Below are 22691 nucleotides of genomic sequence, written 5' to 3' on the forward strand. Positions count from 1 at the left end.
CTATTTTTCAGTCGCTGCACCTACCACTTAAATGTGCAATCACATATAAAAAGCGATCAAAACATTGTATGTACCCCAAACTGATATCTATAGAACATGTCAGCTGACAAAAAACATGCTCACATCACACAGCTCTATCACCGGATAAATAATAAGACTATATCTCAGAAAAGGAGGCACAAACCAAATTTATTTTTTATATTTTTTTCTTTTTTTGCAAATTTCTCTATTTGTTTTCACAATTAAAATTCAAATTAAAATAAAGTTTAATCTCACTGTAATTGTGCTAACCTGAAGTATCCTGTTGTCAGGTTATTTTTACTGCCCATTAAAACAAAACTCAAAAAAACATTGTTGGAAGTCAAAACTAATTTTTATTTTTTTGGCCATTGTACCTCACTTGGATTTTCTTTCTCATTTTTTACATAGTAAAGTAAATTATTCAATTAAACATTTTGACTTGTCCCATAAATACATCCCTCATATGGCTAGATTAATAAAATATATATATATCTAGGGGCTGAAACGATGATTCCAGCAATGTGTCACTTGCTGATCTGCTTTAGAAATTTAGACAAAATCACTGTTTTCTCTGCTGCAGATTTAGCAGTTCAAAATGTTACGCTGTGTATAACCCTGCCCACTCCACTCATGGGCAGTTTTCTGTGTACACTGCGTATAGGCAGAAACTGACCAATTAGTGGTGGGGGCGGGGTTACACAAAGCAGTTGACTAGGAGGCACGAGACACCCCTTCCTGTAGTGATAATCTCCAGCTTATCAAACACTAATCTTAATGAAACACCTACACGCAGCCTAATAAGTGATACACCACTGGAATCAGGGTGATTCCGCATGAACAGTGCCGGAAAAAGCTGAAGACTGCCGAGTGCAGTGAATACTGCCGGAAGGTAATGAGCGACCCTGGAAGCAGACGCGGCAGGGAGGACACGTCACTGGACAGGTAAATATAATTATAATGTTTATTAATTTTATGCTTTCTTTTACACCCCCCGCCCAATCCCATATCTGTAAAGTTGAAGTTTGGGGTTCGGACGCAAGTTCACATCATCTCTGCCCCGAATTCGAACTTTACAGGAAAACTAGGGTGAACCCGCTGATCCCGAACATCAGGGGGTTTGGCCATCACTACTCACCACTACAGTGCATGTATGCATATTACCACTGCAGCCAATGACTGGGCTCAGCGATTCTGCTCATGTAGATGTTCAAGCTCACTAATTGGCTGTTAGGAGTCACATGCACTGCAGTTTTTATAAAAGTTGGGAGCAGCAGTGTAGAGGAAGTGCTAGACCTGGGAACGGTAGGTAATTGGGTGTTTTTATTTTTTATCTCTACAACTCCATAATATAAATTTTTTTTTCCAGACAAGCCCTTTAAATAAACCCTTGAGAAGATCTTAGTAGCAGCATTACTTAGAAAGTACATATACAACATCCCACTTTAGGGTCAATGTTTTGCTTTTCATCTGTTGTTAATATGCGATGTCATTTAATTAATGGGCTCTATGCATTTTTATACCAGTAGTTTTGTCATTTTTAACTACATCTAGGATTAAGAGTCAACTTCTAAAATATCATTCTTGTAAAAGTCCAAATTTCAATCTTATGAATGCAAAAAGCGAAAAAAATTAATGTAGCAACAATAGTGTACAAGGAATCAGCGTGGGATGAAGGCTAACTGGTAATAACGAGGAACATTTCCAAATCCACTCATCAATGGTGTTAAGTCTATTTCTGCTATGTCCACAGCCGACCGGAGGCTGAAGTTCTGTAAAATCGTTGTGAAAATCAGAAAAAGCTCCATTCTTGCGAGACCTTCTCCAAGACAGATCCGTTTTCCTTGAGAGTAAAGAAATATTAGAGTAAATCAGCTGTGCGTCTTCTGACTCCAAAACATTACAAGATTTAGATCTCTTGCTAATGCAACAGTGCCGGAGATCAATGGATATCAGGGACAAGATAAGGGTTAGGCTTCTTTCACACTAGCGTCGGGCTCGGCCCGTCGCAGTGCGTCGGGCCGAGGTCCCCGACGCTAGCGCTGTCTCCGCCGCACAACGGGGGCAGCGGATGCATTTTTCCAGCGCATCCGCTGCCCCATTGTGAGGTGCGGGGAAGTGCGGGGAGGTGGGGGCGGAGTTCCGGCCGCGCATGCGCGGTCGGAAAAAGCGGACCGTCGGGAGCAAAAAACGTTACATGTAACGTTTTTTGCTCCCGACGACCGTTGCACAACGGTTGCGACGTGTGTCATTGCGTCGCAAATGCGTCGCTAATGTTAGTCAATGCAGAAAAAACGCATCCTGCAAGCACTTTTGCAGGATGCGTTTTTTCGGCAAAACGACGCATTTGTGACGTAATGCAGTTAACGCTAGTGTGAAAGTAGCCTTAGTCCGAACAGGGTGCAATGTTCTGCTTTTTTTTACTAGTGTTTCCCTCAAAGAGAAGGTGGAGGATTTATTTTAGGATCAAATTTTGTTTGAGGGATTATTTTATCCCATTAACAATAGTTATACTAATATAAAAGTCATTTTTAAGTACTATCATCCAGACTTGTAATCTCATGATATGTATGCAAGTTTCATAAGATGAATTGGAGAATGTTAGCAAAATTATAAAAAAAAGGATTTTAGAGAAAGATATTCATATTAGTGCAGTAAATGTTTTCAAACAATTTATCAGATTAAAGAATTCTTCACCCATTTTGCTATAGTAGTGGAGTAACACCAGGAGTTGCATCTGTAGGTTGCTTTAGATTTATTTTATTTGTTTTATTTAACAGTTTTTGCCTCTATCGCAACTTGATGGATGAATTTTCTGTAGGAAGATAGATCTTGTGCAAGCCTAGATAGTAGAGATGCGGGAATATATTCGGATCCTTCCTTATTCGCAAGCTGTAGCTTTAACCCAAAAAGTTGCCGCAGGAATCTGGATACTTGAGCACTCCCGATAATCAGATGTTCGACTCCACAGCTGCATGTGTTGCACCTGTCTGACAGCCACAACTCATGCATGGAGAGCCCAACCCACATTTCCCACGGCAGCTTGTTCAGTAAGTTTAAGGGGTCTGACAAAGCTACGTGATGTACCTCACTCCCCTTGCCCGTGTTTGTGTTATGTCATGTATGTGTTGTAATGCTGCTACTGCATAATGTAACGTGTAAATATGTATGTTGTAAGGAAAGTGCAGTACTTAAGCTAGCCCACTAGATGGGGACACATAAACACAATAGTGTATATAGTTAACTAATAGGAGGAGTCTGCTGTGGGAAAGCCAGGAGCATTTTCTGTTTTTAGTCAGAAGGACCAGGGATCCCAAGGCATCCTGTAGGGCTTTAGAGCCCGGGACAGCCCAGTGACTATGCAACCATCAAGTTAAAAGCCCAGTTGGTCCAGGACCAGTTAGTGGCATAAGGTTACAGCAGAAGTGGGAGCAGCAGTGACAGCAGAAGTCACAGCAGAACAGAAGCACAGGTCACTCCAAGATGTGGCAGCTTACTATGTGGACAGATGCCCTTATGTCTGGGTCAGGACGGACAGGGGAACTCGTGAAAGTAGCTAAGCCGGACAGGGAGAATGCTGCAGTACCGAATGGGTTGGTAAGTCCCAGGAACAACTTGGGAGGAATGAGGGAAGACACAGGGAAAGCGCAGGATGCATACTCTGTGGAGCCTTATGACATAGCTGTAACTGAAATGGACCTACTGTGTACTGAAGCAAGTAAATTCTTATTTGCTGAGTTGGAGCTGGACTCTGTCTCTATTTGTATAACAATGCCAGCAACAGTACTTCAGCCATCCAGATGGGACCCTGACGGTGCAGAAGGTGTAGCTGAAGGTACGCTGAAAATGGGACATTGTTTTCATGTGGCGGGAGGCCAGGGCATGTGTAAACAGATATTATCAGCCACAATTCAACCCTGGTGCTCCCTCACATAAGCGCTATAGCTTGCCGAATAAGGAGTGAGCCAAAGATATTCGCTCATCTCTCTAGATAGGTCCAACAGGGTCTTCTCTGCTGTTTTCTTGATAGTATCAAGCCAATGTGTTGCTGATCTTCCTTTTCACCTTGTTCCTTCCATTCTTTCGACCATGATGTCCTTTTCCAGTGATTGCTCTATTTGCATGATGTGTCCAAAGTAGGCAAGTAGTAGCCTGATGATCCTTGCTGTCAGTGACATGTGTAGTGAGATTTGTTCTAAAATTGATGTGTTTGTTTTTCTTGCAATCAATAGTATTGATAATATATCCTAAGCGTGGTATCAGTTTCTTTACAGGTATTGATAACATCATTTTTCCAGCCCTAGATTTCAAAGGCCTCAATTTTTCTGTGTTGTTTCTTTATTGTCCAGGTTTTGCATCCGATCTGTATGATACCACAGAAAAGGCCAAACTATATATGAGCTGTGTCTTTATTACCAATGAAATGTTTCTCAATTTGTTGACCTTTTCCAGCGACTATATTGTTGTTTTAACCATAGCTTTTCTCATTAATATACTGTATATAAGGTTAAGTTCACATAAGCATTTGAGTCCACAGCATGGTGCTGCAGACTTTTTTCATTAAACTTCACCTACTTCTGCATGCATCCTGCATACCTTACTTTAACTTTGGGTACGTAGGGGCATACGTTGTATGCGGATGCGTCCGTGTGCGTTGTTTTGACATGCCCGCCAAATGCAAGAAATTGCAACATGTTCAGTTCGGAGGTCACAACAAACGATGCAAGTGGACGCATCCGCATACAAAGCATTTCCCTGTGTACCAAATGTTAAAGATAGGTATGCAGGACACATGTAGAAGTAGGCGGCGCTAAGGAAAAAAGTCTGCAGCACCACGCTGCGGACTCAAACGCTAATGTGAACCCGGCCTTAATCCACCCTAAATTAATAATACTACCCTCAACAACTTTAAAGTTCATGATGATTAATTCTATCCTCACCATTGTTGCTTAACCCTCTAATATCATGTACTTACCTGAGGAGAATGGCATGAATCCATCATTCCGAATGAATTTGCCGGTATCATCCAAGAAATGTCCCGGATTGAACTGATTCGGGTATTTAAACTGTTTCGGATCTCGTAGAACAGAACTGAGCACTGGGTAGATGGTTGTACCCTAGAAATAACAATCCAGTTACATAAACAGTGACTATCACAACCATCTATTCATCTCTATTTAATATCCTAAAACTATTGAGATGTATATTAGTTATTACTTATCCATATCGACAAGCACAGAGAACAGCATCATTTTACCTGTGGAATAAGAAAATCTCTAAACTTCAAGTCTCGGATCACTTTATGTGGGATTCCCATTGGTATGAGATCAATGTATCTTTGAATTTCATGGATTACTGCATCCATATAGGGCATATGAGATCGATCCTCCACACATGGAGCCCTGTCCCTTCCAATCACTTTGTCAATCTCTTGATGGATTCGTTCTGTAATGATGGAAGAAATTTTGGGGTATAAACTTAAAGATTACTTGAACTAATTAAAGGCCATGGCAACCTTCCTCTTGAGTCACACATCCAGTAGGGACATTGGCATGTGGCGAGTAGGGTTGAGCGAAACGGGTCGTTCATTTTCAAAAGTCGCCGACTTTTGGCAAAGTCGGCGTCTCATGAAACCCGACCCGATCCCTGTGGGGGTCGGCCATGCGGTACGCGATCTTGGCGCCAAAGTCGCGTTTCGTATGACGCGATTAGCGCCATTTTTTCAGCCAATGAATGAGCGTGGGCAGAGTGATGACATAGGTGTTAGGGGAGTGAACGCCTATCGTCATGTTATCGCTTGTGCGCAGTAGCGATTTGGAATGTGCAAATCGAAATTTTCTGTTCTGGGACGGAGGGGGAGAGAGAGAGAGAGAGAGAGAGAGAGAGAGAGAAAAAAAAATAATAATATCTTCACTGGGTTTCGTGTTTCGGCCGAAACCCGACTTTTCACTGTGGTCGGCCGATTTCACTCGACTCGACTTTTAAGACAGTCGGGTTTCACAAAACCCGACTCGACCCTAAAAAACTAAAGGTCGCTCAACCCTAGTGGCGAGGTCATCAATTGCTGTAAAAGTGCCCAGTTTTGGCTGACTAAATTACTTTTTTTGTGCAGGCTTGTGTCAATTTTGAGAACATCAACCAGTGCACTTCAAAGTGTGCAACAGATATGAGTGAACAGGCTACTGGCTACCAATTTTCTAGTAAAAGGTACTACTAAAAGTTCTACAAATTTTTCTATAAAAGGCCATCAAAATGTTAAACCCCCCAAAAATCCTTATATTCACCTCTCTCGTCCCTCCTTGTCACACACATCTGGTTCTCAAGGCATCTTCAGATCACCTATGCCAGCACTGAAATACCCAGGTGTCTAATGCTGGGAGGACTCTGTGCAAGCACACAAAAGGTCATGGAATTATAATGTTATGGCATGCCCAGTGACCTTGTGCGTACCTACGCAAAACTCCCCCAGACTCCATTAAGGAAGTCCAATTCCAACCTAAAAAATTTGGGGATTTCAGTGCGAGCTTTAGGAATGGTCTGCTCATCTATACTGATTAGTATCTCAAGGACTTTACTAACCTTCAACATCTGGATGCTTGAGAAGAATCATCAGTCCATAACGCAGTGTTGTGCTGACAGTTTCTGTCCCAGCACCAAACAAATCAAATGTGGTATTGACAATGGCTTCCATGTGAAACTCAGTATCAGGTATGCCTTTTTCCTGTGGAAACAAATATAAATATTAAACAATAGATGCCTACAGAAACAATTTCTTGAGAAATCTACAATGTTAGAGAACCCATTCATATTAGATAAAACTTGAACAAAATGGCCAAATTTGACCATAACTAATGATTGAGAGCTGGTTTGGTGAAACGGGTGATCATTAGTTTCAACTGACAATCATCCAATGAATGATTATCATCATTCAAAACATTGGTCAAAAGTGTTGGATTTTTTTAGGCAATGATCCACACTGGAGACATCATCGGCAGAAAAATCCAATTCTAGCCGTTGTGGTCTCTGAAGTGTTTACAGCCATTTACAAATGATCATTCATTCTACCACATAACTATTGGTCATGGGCATATTTCATCTAATATTTATGGAGACGTATATTGGACAATATAATCGGTCTTCCCACGCATAGCTCAAGGTTGCCAACCATCCAGAAATTCATGGTCAAGCTCTTAAAACTTATTTCCCTGTCTTCAAAAATAAATCGATGCCTTTGTTAATTTGTTGTAATTGGAGAAATTTGTTCAGATTAATATGACTGTAATTATCATTTACAGGTTACTCTGAACGCTGCTAATGTCGTCATATTAGAATTATGGGCTGTAGACAAGAATCATTTATAATTTTAATGATTTAATATGGATTTTCACAGTTGGTTATCAGTAATTTTATTACGTGGTGCAAAAAAGAAAAAAAAAAAATCAAGTTTGCCACACTGGTGGTAGCCTTCATATGGTTTAGACCAAGTAATGTGCCCAATTGTTGGGCACCAAACATTATTAAAAATCTATAGATTACCTAAGTTATGTAAGACAAAGTCAAGGTTAGATTCTGCATTATCCTGGGCAATATTTTGTATATCAATATCTTGGTCAAGGTTAGGAGAATTCTTGGTGCTTTTTCCCCACTCCCCACATCCAGTGCTCCCTCACCCAGGGTCCTAAGAACAATCTATGGAATGACCTTACCTGTTCCATCTTAATTAGGAAGCAGTCAATAAAATCCCGAGGATTATTGGGGTCTAAAGTTTCCTTATGCATTTCCACATGTTTTGCAATAACTTCCTGAATGCCATCAATGGCATTAAAAAGTTTATGATGAGGCCCGGGCATCTTTGCTACAAGTTTTGGGTAGACATTGTACATCTGAAAGAAATTAATGTAGTAAAGTCATAGCTTGTAGAGATTTCCATTAACATCTTTCAGGACTGGAAGTAAACCCTTCCTTACCTGTCCCCAAACGGAGCTAAAACCTTTTAAAACTTCATTCAGGAGGCCCAAAATCTTCAGAAATTCTTTGTCCTCATATTCAAATCGATCTCCAAATACCACTGAACAGATGACATTAGAGACCGCTTTGGCAAAGAAGAACGTTGGATCCAATGGTTGGGCTGTCATGGGAGAAGAGGCAATTATAGCTAGGACTTTATTTTGTTCTAGCTTTTGAGGACTTGCAGCAGGGTGTGTGATGGCTGCCATGAACAGAACATTACTGAATGGTAACAAAATATTCCAATTTGCAGAAAATGATGCAGTAAATGTTACTCTTATAGAAAGTAGGTAGTAGCAGAAGAGCTACTGGATATGTTGAGTGTTTTCTGTGTGTATCATGTCTCTATCTTACCTTATGCAGATAGTGTTAAAATATAGCTGACAACCTACTCACTCTCTAACTATAATAAGTTGGCTCTGCTCATTCTGTCCCAGTCTGCACAGTAAATCTAATAAGTGATCTATAGAGAACAGGGTGTCTCAGATTGTTAAATCTGCTTTAGTAGGGAATCTGGAAACTATTTCAAGTTTTTTTTACTTGAATGGTCATATAAAAATATAAATACTTATTAACATATTATATCTATTATAGAACAATTTTCTTCAAAGCATGTTTTCTTTAGTGGTGCATATTTTGATGTTGTTCTCACCTTTGCTCTTTTGAAATTCTTCCACAAGAAATTGGGCCTCTTCTTGAATTCTATGTTCAATGCTTCTTTTACCCATTCCAAAGTTCCTTAATGTCATCAGAGAAAAACGGCGCAGCTGTCTCCAGCGCTCACCATTACTGCCTATCACCCCTGCAAAAGTAAATATTATTACCTGTAGCAAAATCAGTGACTTACGGAAACTGTAAGAAAGCAATCAAAGAGAATGTGTCCTCTGAAAATGAAATATTATTTAAATTAGAATGTTAAATGTATTTTTATTACCATATCACAATATCTATTAAAAACTAATTTAGAAATTTAGCAATTTTCACACTTGCCACTTTGGATATCTTAGATTCTAATTTCCTGTTATGTTTGTAAATCCACATATACATTGGCAGCAATAGACTCCCTTAGGCCCTATCACTTTTATTGAAGCATCTAATGAGCGTGAGCAAAAGTTATTTCGTAGGGAGGGGAATCAGGGAAGTTGTGATTTCACATATTTTGAAAGTTGGATCATGTGTTATCAGCTGCCTATAGAGGTGTTACCTATTATTGTAATCCTGTCCGTGATGATAATGAACCTGCTGAAAGCTATTAATGAAAGCACATGAATTATGAATCTAAAATAACACTTGTGGCTAGTGTGTAAATTGCAAGATTACCAAATTAGTTTGCTTTATACAGCTTGCAAAATGAAAAAAGTCTCAAACATATTTTAAGAAATAGATTTAACTCAAAAAACTTTTTTTTTTTTTTAAAAGGTCATTTTCTGACTATACATTCTCTTTAATGTCTGCATCTTAAATAATTTAGCTTATAATAATTTTAATATTAATATCAAACTTTGCATATAAATCCTCAAGACTGAAGCTATCTGCACCAGGAGCATACAAAGGTAATAATAGCAGCATATTCTTATCAATACATCACAGTTGATAAAATGTAATGATAAAATGTAAGCTGTTTCATTCATTATTGGTGAGGTAAATAAATATAATAAATATAAAAAATATAGTTTTTCATTTTTTGTCTACCATATTAGCATTTCCTTATTTTATGTGTTTTTTCAATTAATTTTTTTGTCAATAAAATGTATTCATTAACCTTGATGTTTTTGTTTCTTTGTAGATCACTATCTCTATACCAGCTAGATGTTTTACTTCTGAAAGTTGTGTTATTTCATAGAAGACACACATTCACAAACCAGAAGACCTGTCCATCGGAAGCGTCTCCCAGCCCCACTCCTTTTCTCCCCTTGAGTGACAGGTCTCTCCCTAAACACATGCGTAGTGAGAGATCTGTGACTTAAATGGAATAGGGCAGGGAGAACCGAAATCTCAGAGTAGTCACCTAAGTGTCTTTGGTACCGCCCAGCTTTTAAGTGAATGTTTAATCTGTTATAATCATTGAATCTCCTATATACTTGAGTTTTGGTTTGTGGTGTGTTATATAAGCAATATCTAGACTTGGTTCTTACCGTGCCCTCCAGAGCTTATCCTGTCCAGCAGTGGCATGTGTCCCCTGGCACCAAAGTCCTCTGCATTGTCAATGAGAGCCTCCTTCACTGCATCATAACTGCACAGCACCACAACCGGATCCATTCCCATGTGGAGCGTGTATACCGGCCCATACTTCTCACTCAGCTAGTGAAAGAGAAGTAAACAGGTCAATTCTGTATTCTACCGTGAAATATTTGTTAAACATGAATGAATTATATCAGAAAGCTCTTGAACATGTAACTAAGTCTACATTTCAACTAAATGTGTCACTGTAAAATTACCTATCGTTTAAATCACATTTTAATCAATTTTTAAAAAATATTGATCATATTTTTTTTAATTCTATCTATATTACTGTCCATATACTTTAAAACAAATCAGAAATTTACCAATTTAAAAAATGGTGTCTAGGTGTAATATTAGATAAGTACTTTCTGTTCTGTACAGCTGACTTTTCAGCAATCTTGTAATCATCAGAGACAGGATTACATTAACTGATAGCACCACTGTATACAGTAGATAACACAGGATCTATCAATCACAATAGGTGATATCACAGCTCACCTCCTCCTCCTGTACAATGACTGATAACACCTCTATATACAGTAGATAACACAGGATCCACCAATCACAATAGATGATGTCACAGCTCACCTCCTCCTCCTATACAATGACTGATAACACCTCCATATAAAGTAGATAACACAGGATCCACCATTCACAATAGTTAATGTCACAGCTCACCTCCTCCTCCTGTACAATGACCGATAACATCTCTATATACAGTAGATAACACAGGATCCACCATTCACAATAGGTGATGTCACAGCTCACCTCCTCCTCCTGTACAATGACTGATAACACCTCTATATGCAGTAGATAACACAGGATCCACCATTCACAATAGGTGATGTCACAGCTCACCTCCTCCCCCTCCTGTACAATTACTGATAACACCTCTATATATAGTAGATAACACAGGATCAATCATTCACAATAGATGATGTCACAGCTCACCTTCTCCTCCTCTTGCACAATGACTGATAGCTCCTGTATATACAGTAGATAACACAGGATTCACCATTCACAATAGGTGATGTCACAGCTCACCTCCTCCTCCTGTACAATGACTGATAACACCTCTATATACAGTAGATAACACAGGATCCACCATTCACAATAGGTGATGTCACAGCTCACCTCCTCCTCCTGTACAATGACTGATAACACCTCTATATACAGTAGATAGCACAGGATCCACCATTCACAATAGGTGATGTCACAGCTCACCTCCTCCTCCTGTACAATGACTGATAACACCACTATATATAGTAGATAACACAGGATCTACCATTCACAATAGGTGATGTCACAGTTCACCTCCTCCTGTACAATGACTGATAACACCTCTATATACAGTAGATCACACAGGATCCATCATTAACAATAAGTGGTGTCACAGCTCACCTCCTCATCCTCCTGTACAATTACTGATGACATCTCTTTAAAGTAGATAATACAGGATCCGCCATTTACAATAAACAATGTCACAGCTCACCTTCTTCCCCTTTTGTACATTGATTGATAACAACTCTAGATACAGTAGATGACACAGGATCCACCATTCACAATTGGTGGTGTCACAGCTCACCTCCTCCCCCTCCTGTAAAATGACTGATAACACCTCTATATACAGTAGATAACACAGGATCCACTATTCACAATAGGTGGTGTCACAGCTCACCTCCTCCTCCTGTACAATGACTCAAAGCACATCTATACACAGTAGTATCCACCATTCACAATAGGTGATATTACAGCTCACCTCCTCCCTCTTTTCTAATGAAAAGATAGCGATATGAAAAATAAAAAAAACATTCTCGAAAAGATTAAAAGTGTATATAATATAAAACCCTACTTTAAAGGAGTTGACCCGTCCAAATCGATAAGTATGCAGTCATTCTGTGAGAGTGCAGACTCATGAACCCCCCCCCCCCCCCCAAAATGCACACTGTGCACTGCCAGGATTCGCCAGTTTCAGACTCGGTACTGGAGGATATGTATGAGTTGTACATACTCCCTGCCAGTGGGCGCGACCTTGCTTACTTACACTTATATGGGCGAGGCTGCGCCCCGTCTAGTGACACAGCCAATCAGGGCATGGCCATATAAGTGTAAGTAAGTGAGGTTACACCCACTGGCAGGGAGTATGTACAACTCATACATATCCTCCAGTACCGAGTCTGAAACCGGCGAATCGTCGCTCTATACAAGCGCCCACTGGCTGGGAGTATGTATAACGCATACAGTACATACATCTAAAAGAGGTGAATACCCGCAGTGCACAGTGTTTTCCCTGGGGAACTCCATAAATCTGACATCACACAGAGTGACTGCAGACATATAGATTTGGATTGGACAACCCCTTCAAGCAATAAGTCATTTTCTGATGACAGATTCACTGTAATGGAGGTGGAAGAAAAACTTTGAATTAACTGCAGATAAGAACAACCCAGAAAATGACAACCAAATTATTAAGGTCACATTATATTTTTCTACTATCCTAATTTTTAAATCCAGTTTTTAATCCTCCGTCAGGGGTAACTGATCTGACAGGCGCAGCTCACTTAGTTTCATTTCTCTATTTTCAGTGGTTTGTCTGGGAAACACCCTCCTCCCAGTTCCTTCCTAAAGGTACCGTCACACTAAGCGACCCTGCAGCGATACAGACAACGATGCCGATCGCTGCAGCGTCGCTGTTTGGTCGCTGGAGAGCTGTCACACAGACCGCTCTCCAGCGACCAACGATGCCGAGGTCCCTGGGTAACCAGGGTAAACATCGGGTTGCTAAGCGCAGGGCCGCGCTTAGTAACCCGATGTTTACCCTGGTTACCAGTGTAAAATGTAAAAAACAAACAGTACATACTCACCTTCGCGTCCCCCGGCGTCCGCTTCCTGCACTGACTGAGCGCCGGCCCTAACAGCAGAGCGGTGACGTCACCGCTGTGCTGTGCTTTCACTTTACGGTCGGCGCTCAGTCAGTGCAGGAAGCGGACGGCGGGGGATGCGAAGGTGAGTATGTACTGTTTGTTTTTTTACATTTTACACTGGTAACCAGGGTAAACATCGGGTTACTAAGCGCGGCCCTGCGCTTAGTAACCCGATATTTACCCTGGTTACCATTGTAAAACATCGCTGGTATCGTTGCTTTTGCTGTCAAACACAACGATACACGGCGATCTGACGACCAAATAAAGTTCTGAACTTTGTTCAACGACCAGCGATATCACAGCAGGATCCTGATCGCTGCTGCGTGTCAAACACAACGATATCGCTATCCAGGACGCTGCAACGTCACGGATCGCTAGCGATATCATTCAGTGTGACGATACCTTAACTTTAAAGGCTGTGTGAAACCTGAGAAGCCTCTTGTGCTTCAGAGCTGCAGGAGATCAGATATCGGTGTTTTGGCTTCTCAGGCTCATTGCCCCTGAACGCGTCACACCTTTGATGGTTAGAATTTGCTGTTTTTATTCATCCCAATTGTTTTTTTAGCTTGTTTTATAAATAGCTAGTGCTAAATTTGTCGATTTGTCATAGAAGGTTTTGTTAGAAATAAGAGTGTGCTTCTCAGGCACATTGCGCCCTAACACATATTCTCTCTCTTGCTTTAGCTTTTCTTCTGAAATGGCGAGAATATTTGACTTGTCCAATGCCCTTCATGTTGAGCAAGTGCAAAATATACTGCTTGCTGATGAGACAGACCCCGTACAGCAAGAAGGTTTAGGGGAAGAAAGTGACATTGCTTCAGAAGATGATGTGGAAGAATGTCCAGATGTGTCTGATACAGATCAAGATGGAGAGAGTGAGGAGGATGCTCAAGACATAGAAACATATTACTTTTCTGGTTAATAAACATTTTTTTTTCCACCTGATTATGTGTATTCTCATTTATTACATTCCTATTAAGGTAACTGATCACTTTTAGAGCATTGAAATTTTTTAAAAAGTAAAACATAGCCAATTTTCTAGCCTGTGCTGGACAGGCGCAATGCCCCTAAACTCGTTATGAAACATATTGCCCCTGACGGAGGGTTAAAGGAGATCCAATTATAGAAGTGGGTTATGATTTTCATTGAAAAAAATATTTTAGTGTTTATATAGTGGGTGGAGCTACCCTATAATGGTCCAATCAGAATTGCATTGATATAGTGCTCCATGAGGTGGAATAACTCGTCTTCCATTGATACTTAATTCTCAGCTCCATCCAGAGCCAAATAAATTAATTTAACATAGTATACAGGGCAATTATTGAAGATTTAGAACCATGGATTATATAATCTAACAACTGTATTGTAATCATCTCTGCTGTAGTTTGCTTTCTTCCATGCAGATTAGGAAATAAATCTGCTGATGTAACCTGGAAACAGTCATCAGGCTGCCGAGGACAGATCGATGATTGTCTTTTGCTTAGCACTTTCAGTACATATAGTATTATATTTCTGCTATGAATAAGTATTATGCATGATTGTATTTTTTACATTTTAAGTGGGATCATATCTTTACATAGGAAGTGAACAGATAAATTAGACTTTGGGTTCTCAATGTTCTTTATGGGTTATTCCTAACATCCCAAAGGATTTCCAAAGATTAGTTGATCAGTGGAGCTCCGAGCAGATGGACCGCCATCTATCCAGAGATCGGTGTTCTGAAATGTCCCTCTGGAATAGAGCAGATATCAATTTATTCTCTATAAGATTGCTCCAATGGGGCATTTCAGAGCCTTGTTCTTGGTATAAGTTGAGGTCCGAATGGTTGAACCCTACAGATCGATTAGCTAACTTTTCACGTATCTTGTGGTTAAGTGATAGTGTTAAGAGTTGTGAATAATCTTTTAAATCAATTACAATTTCTCTTATCTGTTTCCAGCTTCCAATTTCTTTTGTAGGGATTAATTCTTTTGCCCTCGTAATAAGGCAAGAAAACAATTTAATCCACCCGAGACCATGATGTGAATACAACAATTGCACCCTCTATATTTACGGACTTCCCACTCTTTTTTGCAAACAGACAAAAGTCTCAATGTGTCCTACGTAGCTTTTTACCCAATCACATCATTAACAAGTAACTTCATTTGCCATAAACTTTAATTTAAAGCATCTTTCACAAGAGCGCCCCCTTTTTTACTGTCACTCTATACATCAACAACAATTCTTTAACTTTCTATTTCATAACATATTTATTACTTTGATCATTGTTGATACATGGTCTTGAATTATTTAAACTTACCTTATTCAGTGACTTAAATACTTCTTTACCATCGATTTGAAGAATATTTCCCAGGATGGGCAATGGTGTTGGCCCTGGTGGCAATTTACCTTTACCCCTTGCTTTCTTGGCTTGCATGATGCTTAGAAGAATGAATATCACACAAGCTATCAGTAACAGAGTTGTTACTCCAAAAAAGTCCATTTTGACAATGCTCTCCAGAATTACTTGTAGCATTAGGTGTATCATCACTATTTATAGAACTGATCGCTCAAGAGGGTTGTATTTGGCAGACTTGATGCCAGGTTACCTAACAGCCGCCTTCATGCATATTTCTCTGATAGGTGAACTAGGCCATTTGTGTAGGATCCAATGACACTGCCAAAACAGATAAACGTGTGGTAGGAGTGTGACTCATTATAAGTGGATGGATTAGCGAAAACTTAATTAACCTGTTTTTAGAAGTCTGGAAGTATTTTCAGAGTTAAAAACAGTACATTTGTTTTGTATTTATGTTATCTTCAGAAATCAGTATTTCTATATTAAAATGTTAGAATTTGGTTCATTAACTTTTTTCAGAGATGTATTACTCTAAATGGTTATTTTATGTATATAGGCTTAAGGCTCCTATGAACATTTATGAGTCTCCATAGTAACAGACTACAAACAAAGTCTGTGTAGTCTGATACAGCAGTCAGATTTGATTTTGTATTCTCCCTGTTTTGTCCAAATTTACATTCAGTACATTAAAGGGATTCTCCAAAATGTATTAAAATAGCCCCCGGCTAGTAATTCAAACAGTAGCTCTTCTTAGTCACATGTCAGGACAGGCTACAGGCTGGAGAAACACAGCTGTGTCTTAACTGACAGAGGAGCTCTATGGTACGCATGTGTAACGGTGCTGCCAGAGAAGTGACAGAAGAAGAAACAAAACTTCTCCTTGGGTGATTGAGCACAGAGGACTGAGATTGGATTTTGCTAAGCAGATGTTGATATTTTCTTTTCCTGAAACCCAATGAATGTGACAGTGTGGAAAAATGGTTTAGGTGCATGTTGAGACTAATTGATGATTTACAGATTTTGGATCATTTTAGGATTGAATAAGTCGGTCGGATCTTGTCCATCATTACCTAGATAAGCAGTGTAACACAATGGCCAAAGAATTGGTCACATGTGTTAGTGACAATATCATACATCACCCATTTGCAGAAATAGTACATTTAGCGGCAGATTTTTCACGCTTTTAATATAATAGTTAAAAAAAAACAAATTTAATCAACTTGGCTCATCTCTGCCTTAAATCCACACATTGTCTGTGAGATCGACAATGAGAGAAGGGTGCTTAAAACTGGCCTTGAGTATTTGTTTTTCTCAATAGGGCAGCACATTTTGGCAGTAGGTGGTGGCCCCAGAGAAGTAAGGTGGTTACAAATGTTAGGTATCTGTTAGCAAATCTTGTCCATTTCTCAGGCATTAGATAGTTAGGATGTCTAATCATGATGTTTATTTTGTCAACTAGAGTCCGATGCTCCCCTATACAAAATTTGGACTTGGGCCCCCACATGCATGTTTGTCAGATGTATGGGTCATCGTAGCGGTCCATATCCTGTGAACACATATGTGTTTGTCCTCTCATGTAACAATGTCCCTCATCCTGTAATAATGCCTGTAGTAATATCTTTGATCCTGACCACTTCCTGTATTATTGTCCACCATCCTGTGCCACTTTTCTATAATAATGTCCACCATCATGGACCCTTCCTATAATAATGTATCCAATCCTGGGCCCTTTCAGGTATAATTTCCTTCATGCTGGGCCTTTTCCTGGTATAATGTTCTTAATTCTGGACCCCTTCCAGAAATAATGTCCCCCATCCTGGTACAATGTCTCTATCCTGGACCCCTTCCTGACATGTTTCCCTTTCCTGTTATAATGTCCCGTCACACTGGGTCTGTCCCAGTAATATGTCTCCCATGGTGGTATAATGCCCCTCATCCTGTGCCCCTTCCAGTAATATATGTCCACAGTCCTGGTGTGATGTCCCCTATCTTGTGCCCCTTCCAGTAATATATGTCCCGCATCTTGGTATAACGTGACCCATCCTGGGACAATGTGCCCTATCCTAGGCTTTATCCTGTAATAATCTCCCTGTTCTGCAGCTCTGGCTTGCGGCATCCTTTTCCATAGTTGGCACAGAAGCCCGCAGCTGACTTCAGTGTGCAAACGAAGGACAGCGCATGATATAACTACCGTTTGTCACCAGTGACTTGCACGCCGACGTCAGCTGCCGACCTCTGATTGGCCAGCAGCATGTTTTGCAGGATAAGGAACCAGTGAGTCTCTGTGTCGCAATACATTTCAGCTGAATTTGCTTCCTAGGACTCACACTTTCTGTGGCCACGACTGTTATGCCTCTGTCTATGACCACCCTAAGACAATAATGTCTAACATGCTACTGTATGCCAAGATATCTCAACTCACAAAACCCTTGTTTGATTTATATTGACTTAAGGATTCACACCTTAATGGGCCTGTGCTGCAGAATTAATAACATTTTGGCATGTCAGAGTTATATTTGTCAAGCAGAACAAGCAATTATTACACTTAATGCCTGCACATGGTGTGCCACTCATATACCACATGTTGTACAGACAGTTCTAGTTAGGCAAAAACCAAGGAAATGTCATCTAGGAGGAGAAGTTGGGCACTAATGATGTCTAACCATGCACTGATGATGATTTAGCTTAAGTATAAAACATTATTCATGACTCCAAGGTGGAGTAAGTACAGCGTGTTCACTCTCGCTGCTACGGCTCAATCACATGTCCGATTTTTTAATACCACTGCTATTTGTGGCTTTCACAGATCCTCGGGTCCATGCAAAAATTTAACCACACTCAGATGACTTCCGAGTGTGGTCCAATTTTCATGGAAAGTCAGAAAGGTGAAGATGGAAAACTTTTTTCTCTCTCTACGTGCAAGACGCAAGGATACTCAGACCCATGGGCGGACATACCGCCGGTTCAACCTGTGCGGCTGCATTGGGGCCCAGAGGCTCCGGGGCCCCTGCAGGCAGGGTCGGCGTTAGGGGCAGGCAGCTGCCTAGGGCCCCTGCTCCCCAGGGCCCCCAGCTACCCACACATCACCCTGCCGCTATGGGACCCCTGTGAGGCAGGGGGGCCCCCTCCGCCAGTGCCAACTCCCCCGCCACATTGAACTATACCGGCATCTGGAGGTGGTGAAGAGGGCAATCATGGGGGTGGGGGAGAGGGCAATAATGGGATGCAGAGGATTTATAATGGATTTAAGAACAGGGAGAGGTGGAGGAAGAGGTTATTATCGATAATAAATGTCTAACACAGTCCCTTAGGGTACCGTCACACATTGAAATTTTCATCGCTGCGACGGCACGATTCGTGACGTCGCAGCGTCGTATAATCATCGCTCCAGCGTCGTAGACTGCGGTCACACGTTGCAATCACGGCGCTGGAGCGATGCCGAAGTCCCCGGGTAACCAGGGTAAACATCGGGTAACTAAGCGCAGGGCCGCGCTTAGTAACCCGATGTTTACCCTGGTTACCAGCGTAAACGTAAAAAAACAAACAGTACATACTCACCCGTCGGTGTCCTTCAGGTCCCTTGCCGTCTGCTTCCTGCTCTGAGTGCAGCCGTACAGTGAGAGCAGAGCACAGCACTGCTGTGATCTGCTCTTACTTTCCGGCCGGCACTCAGAGCAGGAAGCAGACGGCAAGGGACCTGAAGGACACCGACGGGTGAGTATGTACTGTTTGTTTTTTTGCGTTTACGCTTGTAACCAGGGTAAACATCGGGTTACTAAGCGCGGCCCTGCGCTTAGTTACCCGATGTTTACCCTGGTTACAAGCGAAAACATCGCTGGATCGCTGTCACACACAACGATCCAGCGATGTCAGCGGGTGATCAAGTGACGAAAGAAAGTTCCAAACGATCTGCTACGACGTACGATTCTCAGCAGGGTGTCTGATCGCAGTAGCGTGTCAGACACAGCGATATCGTAACGATATCGCTAGAACGTCACGAATCGTAACGTCGTAGCGATGGAAATTTCAATGTGTGACGGTACCCTTAGTGTAGTCACTTAGGTATAGCACAGTCCCTTAGCTTTGTCGCCTTAAAAGGAGGGGGGCCCAGACACATTTCCTGCACAGGGGCCTCAAGCTGTCTGTGTCTGCCCCTGCTCAGACCGCATTCTGATCATACTCTGATCAAAATCTGATCAGAATAATCGGTTTGATTTTTTTGTACATGGAAAATACGGATGTTTGAATGATCCCTTATTATAAGGATGTTAGAGCCACAGGGAGTGCTGTGCAGGAGTGGTTCTGAGAAAATCAGATTTGCACTTTGTTCTCATAGACACAGCAAGAGTTCTGTGCACACTACACTGTAAGGCCGGGGTCACACGGGAGTGCAATGCGAGAAACTCACGTGAGTCTCTCGCCTCAATACCTGGAACTGCAGCTGGCAGTGTGGACTGGAGCATTCAGCTGCATAGAAATACATGAAGCCGCACACTCTGGTCCTGAGTGCCAGCGGCAGTGCCGGTTATTGAGGCACAAGACTCGCATGAGTTTCTCGCATTGCACTCGCAAGTGTAACCCCGACGTAACACTCATTTCTGTGGCTGGGAGGCAGAGCGGGCACACTTTAAAAACTTTTCTCATCCGATACTAAAATTTGGTAGATCTGTACACAAGAAATATTGGAACATATCTAAGCTTTTTGTCACCCCGTTCTGTCTGTATCTGCTTTTCGGCGTGACAATGCATGTCTTTGCTTTAACCCTTTGCTCCTTTCCCCCTAATTGAGCTGGGATACTGTTGGCTGATACCTGTATGGAGCCTTCTCAGTTCCCGACTCTGCTGCGTAGCCGTACATGGGTGGTTAGGTCTTTGCTCTGCTGCTTGACCATCCTTATGTGTGTTCCCTGGTTGCCGCTGTGGAAGCTGTCCGTGGGTTGCGAGGTCATTTGCATCTGGTGCATGATGTTCCACATGTGTCAGTGCATGCAGTCACAGCCAGGTGCCCTGAGCCTCAGTTCCTGCACTGATTGTGCTGTAATGGATACTGTTTGTGCTTAGGGAGTGCGCGGCAACACTTCCCCTGCTTTTATCAGGGTTGGTGTGTGTACTTGAAATGCTGTCCCCAGCCAATGGCTTGAGGGGCAGTCCCTATATAAAGTTCCCCTGCCCTATGGGTGGGGCCTGAGCTTCTGTCACGATCAGCTGCAGCCGCTGATGCAGCCCAGCCCATAGACGCCCCCAAGCCAACCGACCTCCGAAGGCAAGGGGCGCGCATCCCCTGGGGATGCAATATGGACCCATTACACCACAGAGGGGGACCCGGGCCTACTCAATTTAGGGGAGGGCAGAGACCGAGGTTCTATGGCAGCTGAGCATGTGGGCACGGAAAGAGACCCGTAGGACTTGATTACACCGCACAACTTCAGGTATAAAGAAAGTAAAGTTTACTAAAGTAAAGTCACAAAGTACATAAATCAAGCATGACTATGCCAGGCTCCCGATTCCACACCTCCAGAAGGGTACCACCCAGTGGACCCTAAGGCACCAACGGATCACCGAGGCACATATAGGTGGGACATCAGGACACAGGCAGGACATCGGTAAACAAGGTCATCAGGATACAGGCAAGATGTCAGGGTACAGACAGGACATCAGGACATCAGGACACAGGCAGGGTTACAGGGTACAGACAGGACATCAGGACATCTGGACCCAGGGTCACCGGCAGACATCAGACAGGAGTCGTTCGGTTCCGGACATCCAACATGACCTACAAGCATCACTAGTCATCAGGCTCCAAACTCCAAGCTCCAGGCAGCAGTCATCAGGTTCCAGACTGCGGTTGTCAGGCTGAGGGCATTGGACCTAGGAAGGAACTCAAGCGTGATGGTGCAAGCACCGCCGTACTGGATGTGGGCCAGACGGGTTTAACACCACATGGTAGTCAGGGCACAGAGTAGCAGATGATCAGCAGAAACATAGGTTACAAGAGACTCAAAGTCACAGGATGTGAGGCTCCAGATGCAGAGGGATTACAGGAAAATAATCACAGCAGACACAGTTCAGACAGGTTCAGGTACAGGACAGGTACAGGATCAATTATTCGGGCCCGGATATACCGCCTCCAGGACAGGCGCCAGAACAGGACAAAACAGGAATCAAGGCAAGGACTTTGGTACCAAAATATAGACAGGAGAGGTGCAAGAACACAAACACACATAGCAAAGTTCAGGAGCTTTGTGAGTAGCTCAGACCCCGCCCATAGCCTAACTTTATATAGGAGCTGCCCCTATATAGGTCCGATTGATTTAGTGCTGCGGGACCAGCTAGTGATGGGTCTGAGTGACGTGATGATGAAACAGGCCCTGTGGACTGCGGCAAAGATGTAGGGAGAAGAGGAGTAGTGCTGGTAGATGGAGAGGCAGCCAAAGATCATACTGTGACCTTGGGTATGAATGTGCTTAAAGATTTTGGAAAACTTCTTAATAATGAGTCCCCAGAGTAGTTCCTGCAACAGTGGAGCATCCATACCCCTCAAGGGAGGATATTCCAGCAGCTGATATGGATGGCTCAGGCCCAGGAGACAAGTAGTGAAGGGGTCGCTGGGAAAAATAATTGTGTCTGCATCTGTTAATTGAGTGTTGCCACCAGGACAGACCATGCTCCCCCTGCCCGTCTGGACCTGTACCCTTCTGGAGGGGGTTGAAGTGCAGATTGAACCCAGCAAGGTCAACCAGCTGCCGTCAGGAATATTAGTTACACGGATATTAGCTACGGTACAAGATGGAACCTGTTGTGAATTCCATTCTCGGGCTCCCTCCTGTGGTCATGAATGGTACTTTAGTGAGTTCTGTCCTTGGACACCCTCTGGTGGCTTTGAGTGGAACTGCTGATCTTTGAGGTTGGCTTTCTCAGCTGCCCTCGCTTATTGCTTCTGCTGGCTTCCCTATTTAACTCTGCCCAAGTCGTTAGTTCATGCCAGCTGACAATGTCTCAGTACTGGTTCAGATCTCTCTTGGATTTCTCTGATGACCTGTCTACTCCAGCAGAAGCTAAGTCCCTGCTAGTTCATTTGCTGTTCATTGGTTTTTGAATATATTTCTCAGTACATGCTATGTTTTTAGTCCAGCTTGCTATTATGATATTTCCTTGCTAGCTGGAAGCTCTGGGGGTGCAGA

The 22691-nt window shown here is 42.2% G+C and overlaps 1 protein-coding gene across 2 annotated transcripts; it reads right to left on the reverse strand.

The window, feature by feature from the left end:
* Positions 1-216: 216 nt before the first annotated feature.
* On the reverse strand, positions 217-15674 carry LOC143809413 (cytochrome P450 2G1-like). 2 transcript variants are annotated; one of them, XM_077292479.1, is made up of 9 exons: positions 15472-15674; positions 10161-10326; positions 8678-8827; positions 7986-8146; positions 7725-7901; positions 6598-6739; positions 5276-5463; positions 4994-5135; positions 217-1861 (listed from the first exon to the last, which is right to left on the reverse strand). In XM_077292479.1, exons 1-9 carry the CDS (start codon positions 15652-15654, stop codon positions 1680-1682), a joined length of 1491 nt encoding a protein of 496 aa, XP_077148594.1. In that variant the 5' UTR covers positions 15655-15674; the 3' UTR covers positions 217-1679. The 2 variants fall into 2 exon arrangements, with proteins under 2 accessions (XP_077148594.1, XP_077148595.1); XM_077292480.1 differs by lacking the exon at positions 15472-15674 and adding an exon at positions 12810-12945 and having other exon boundaries at positions 1540-1861.
* Positions 15675-22691: the final 7017 nt, after the last annotated feature.

Source organism: Ranitomeya variabilis, chromosome 2 (genome assembly GCF_051348905.1).
Source record: "Ranitomeya variabilis isolate aRanVar5 chromosome 2, aRanVar5.hap1, whole genome shotgun sequence".
Taxonomy (NCBI): Eukaryota; Metazoa; Chordata; class Amphibia; order Anura; family Dendrobatidae; genus Ranitomeya; species Ranitomeya variabilis.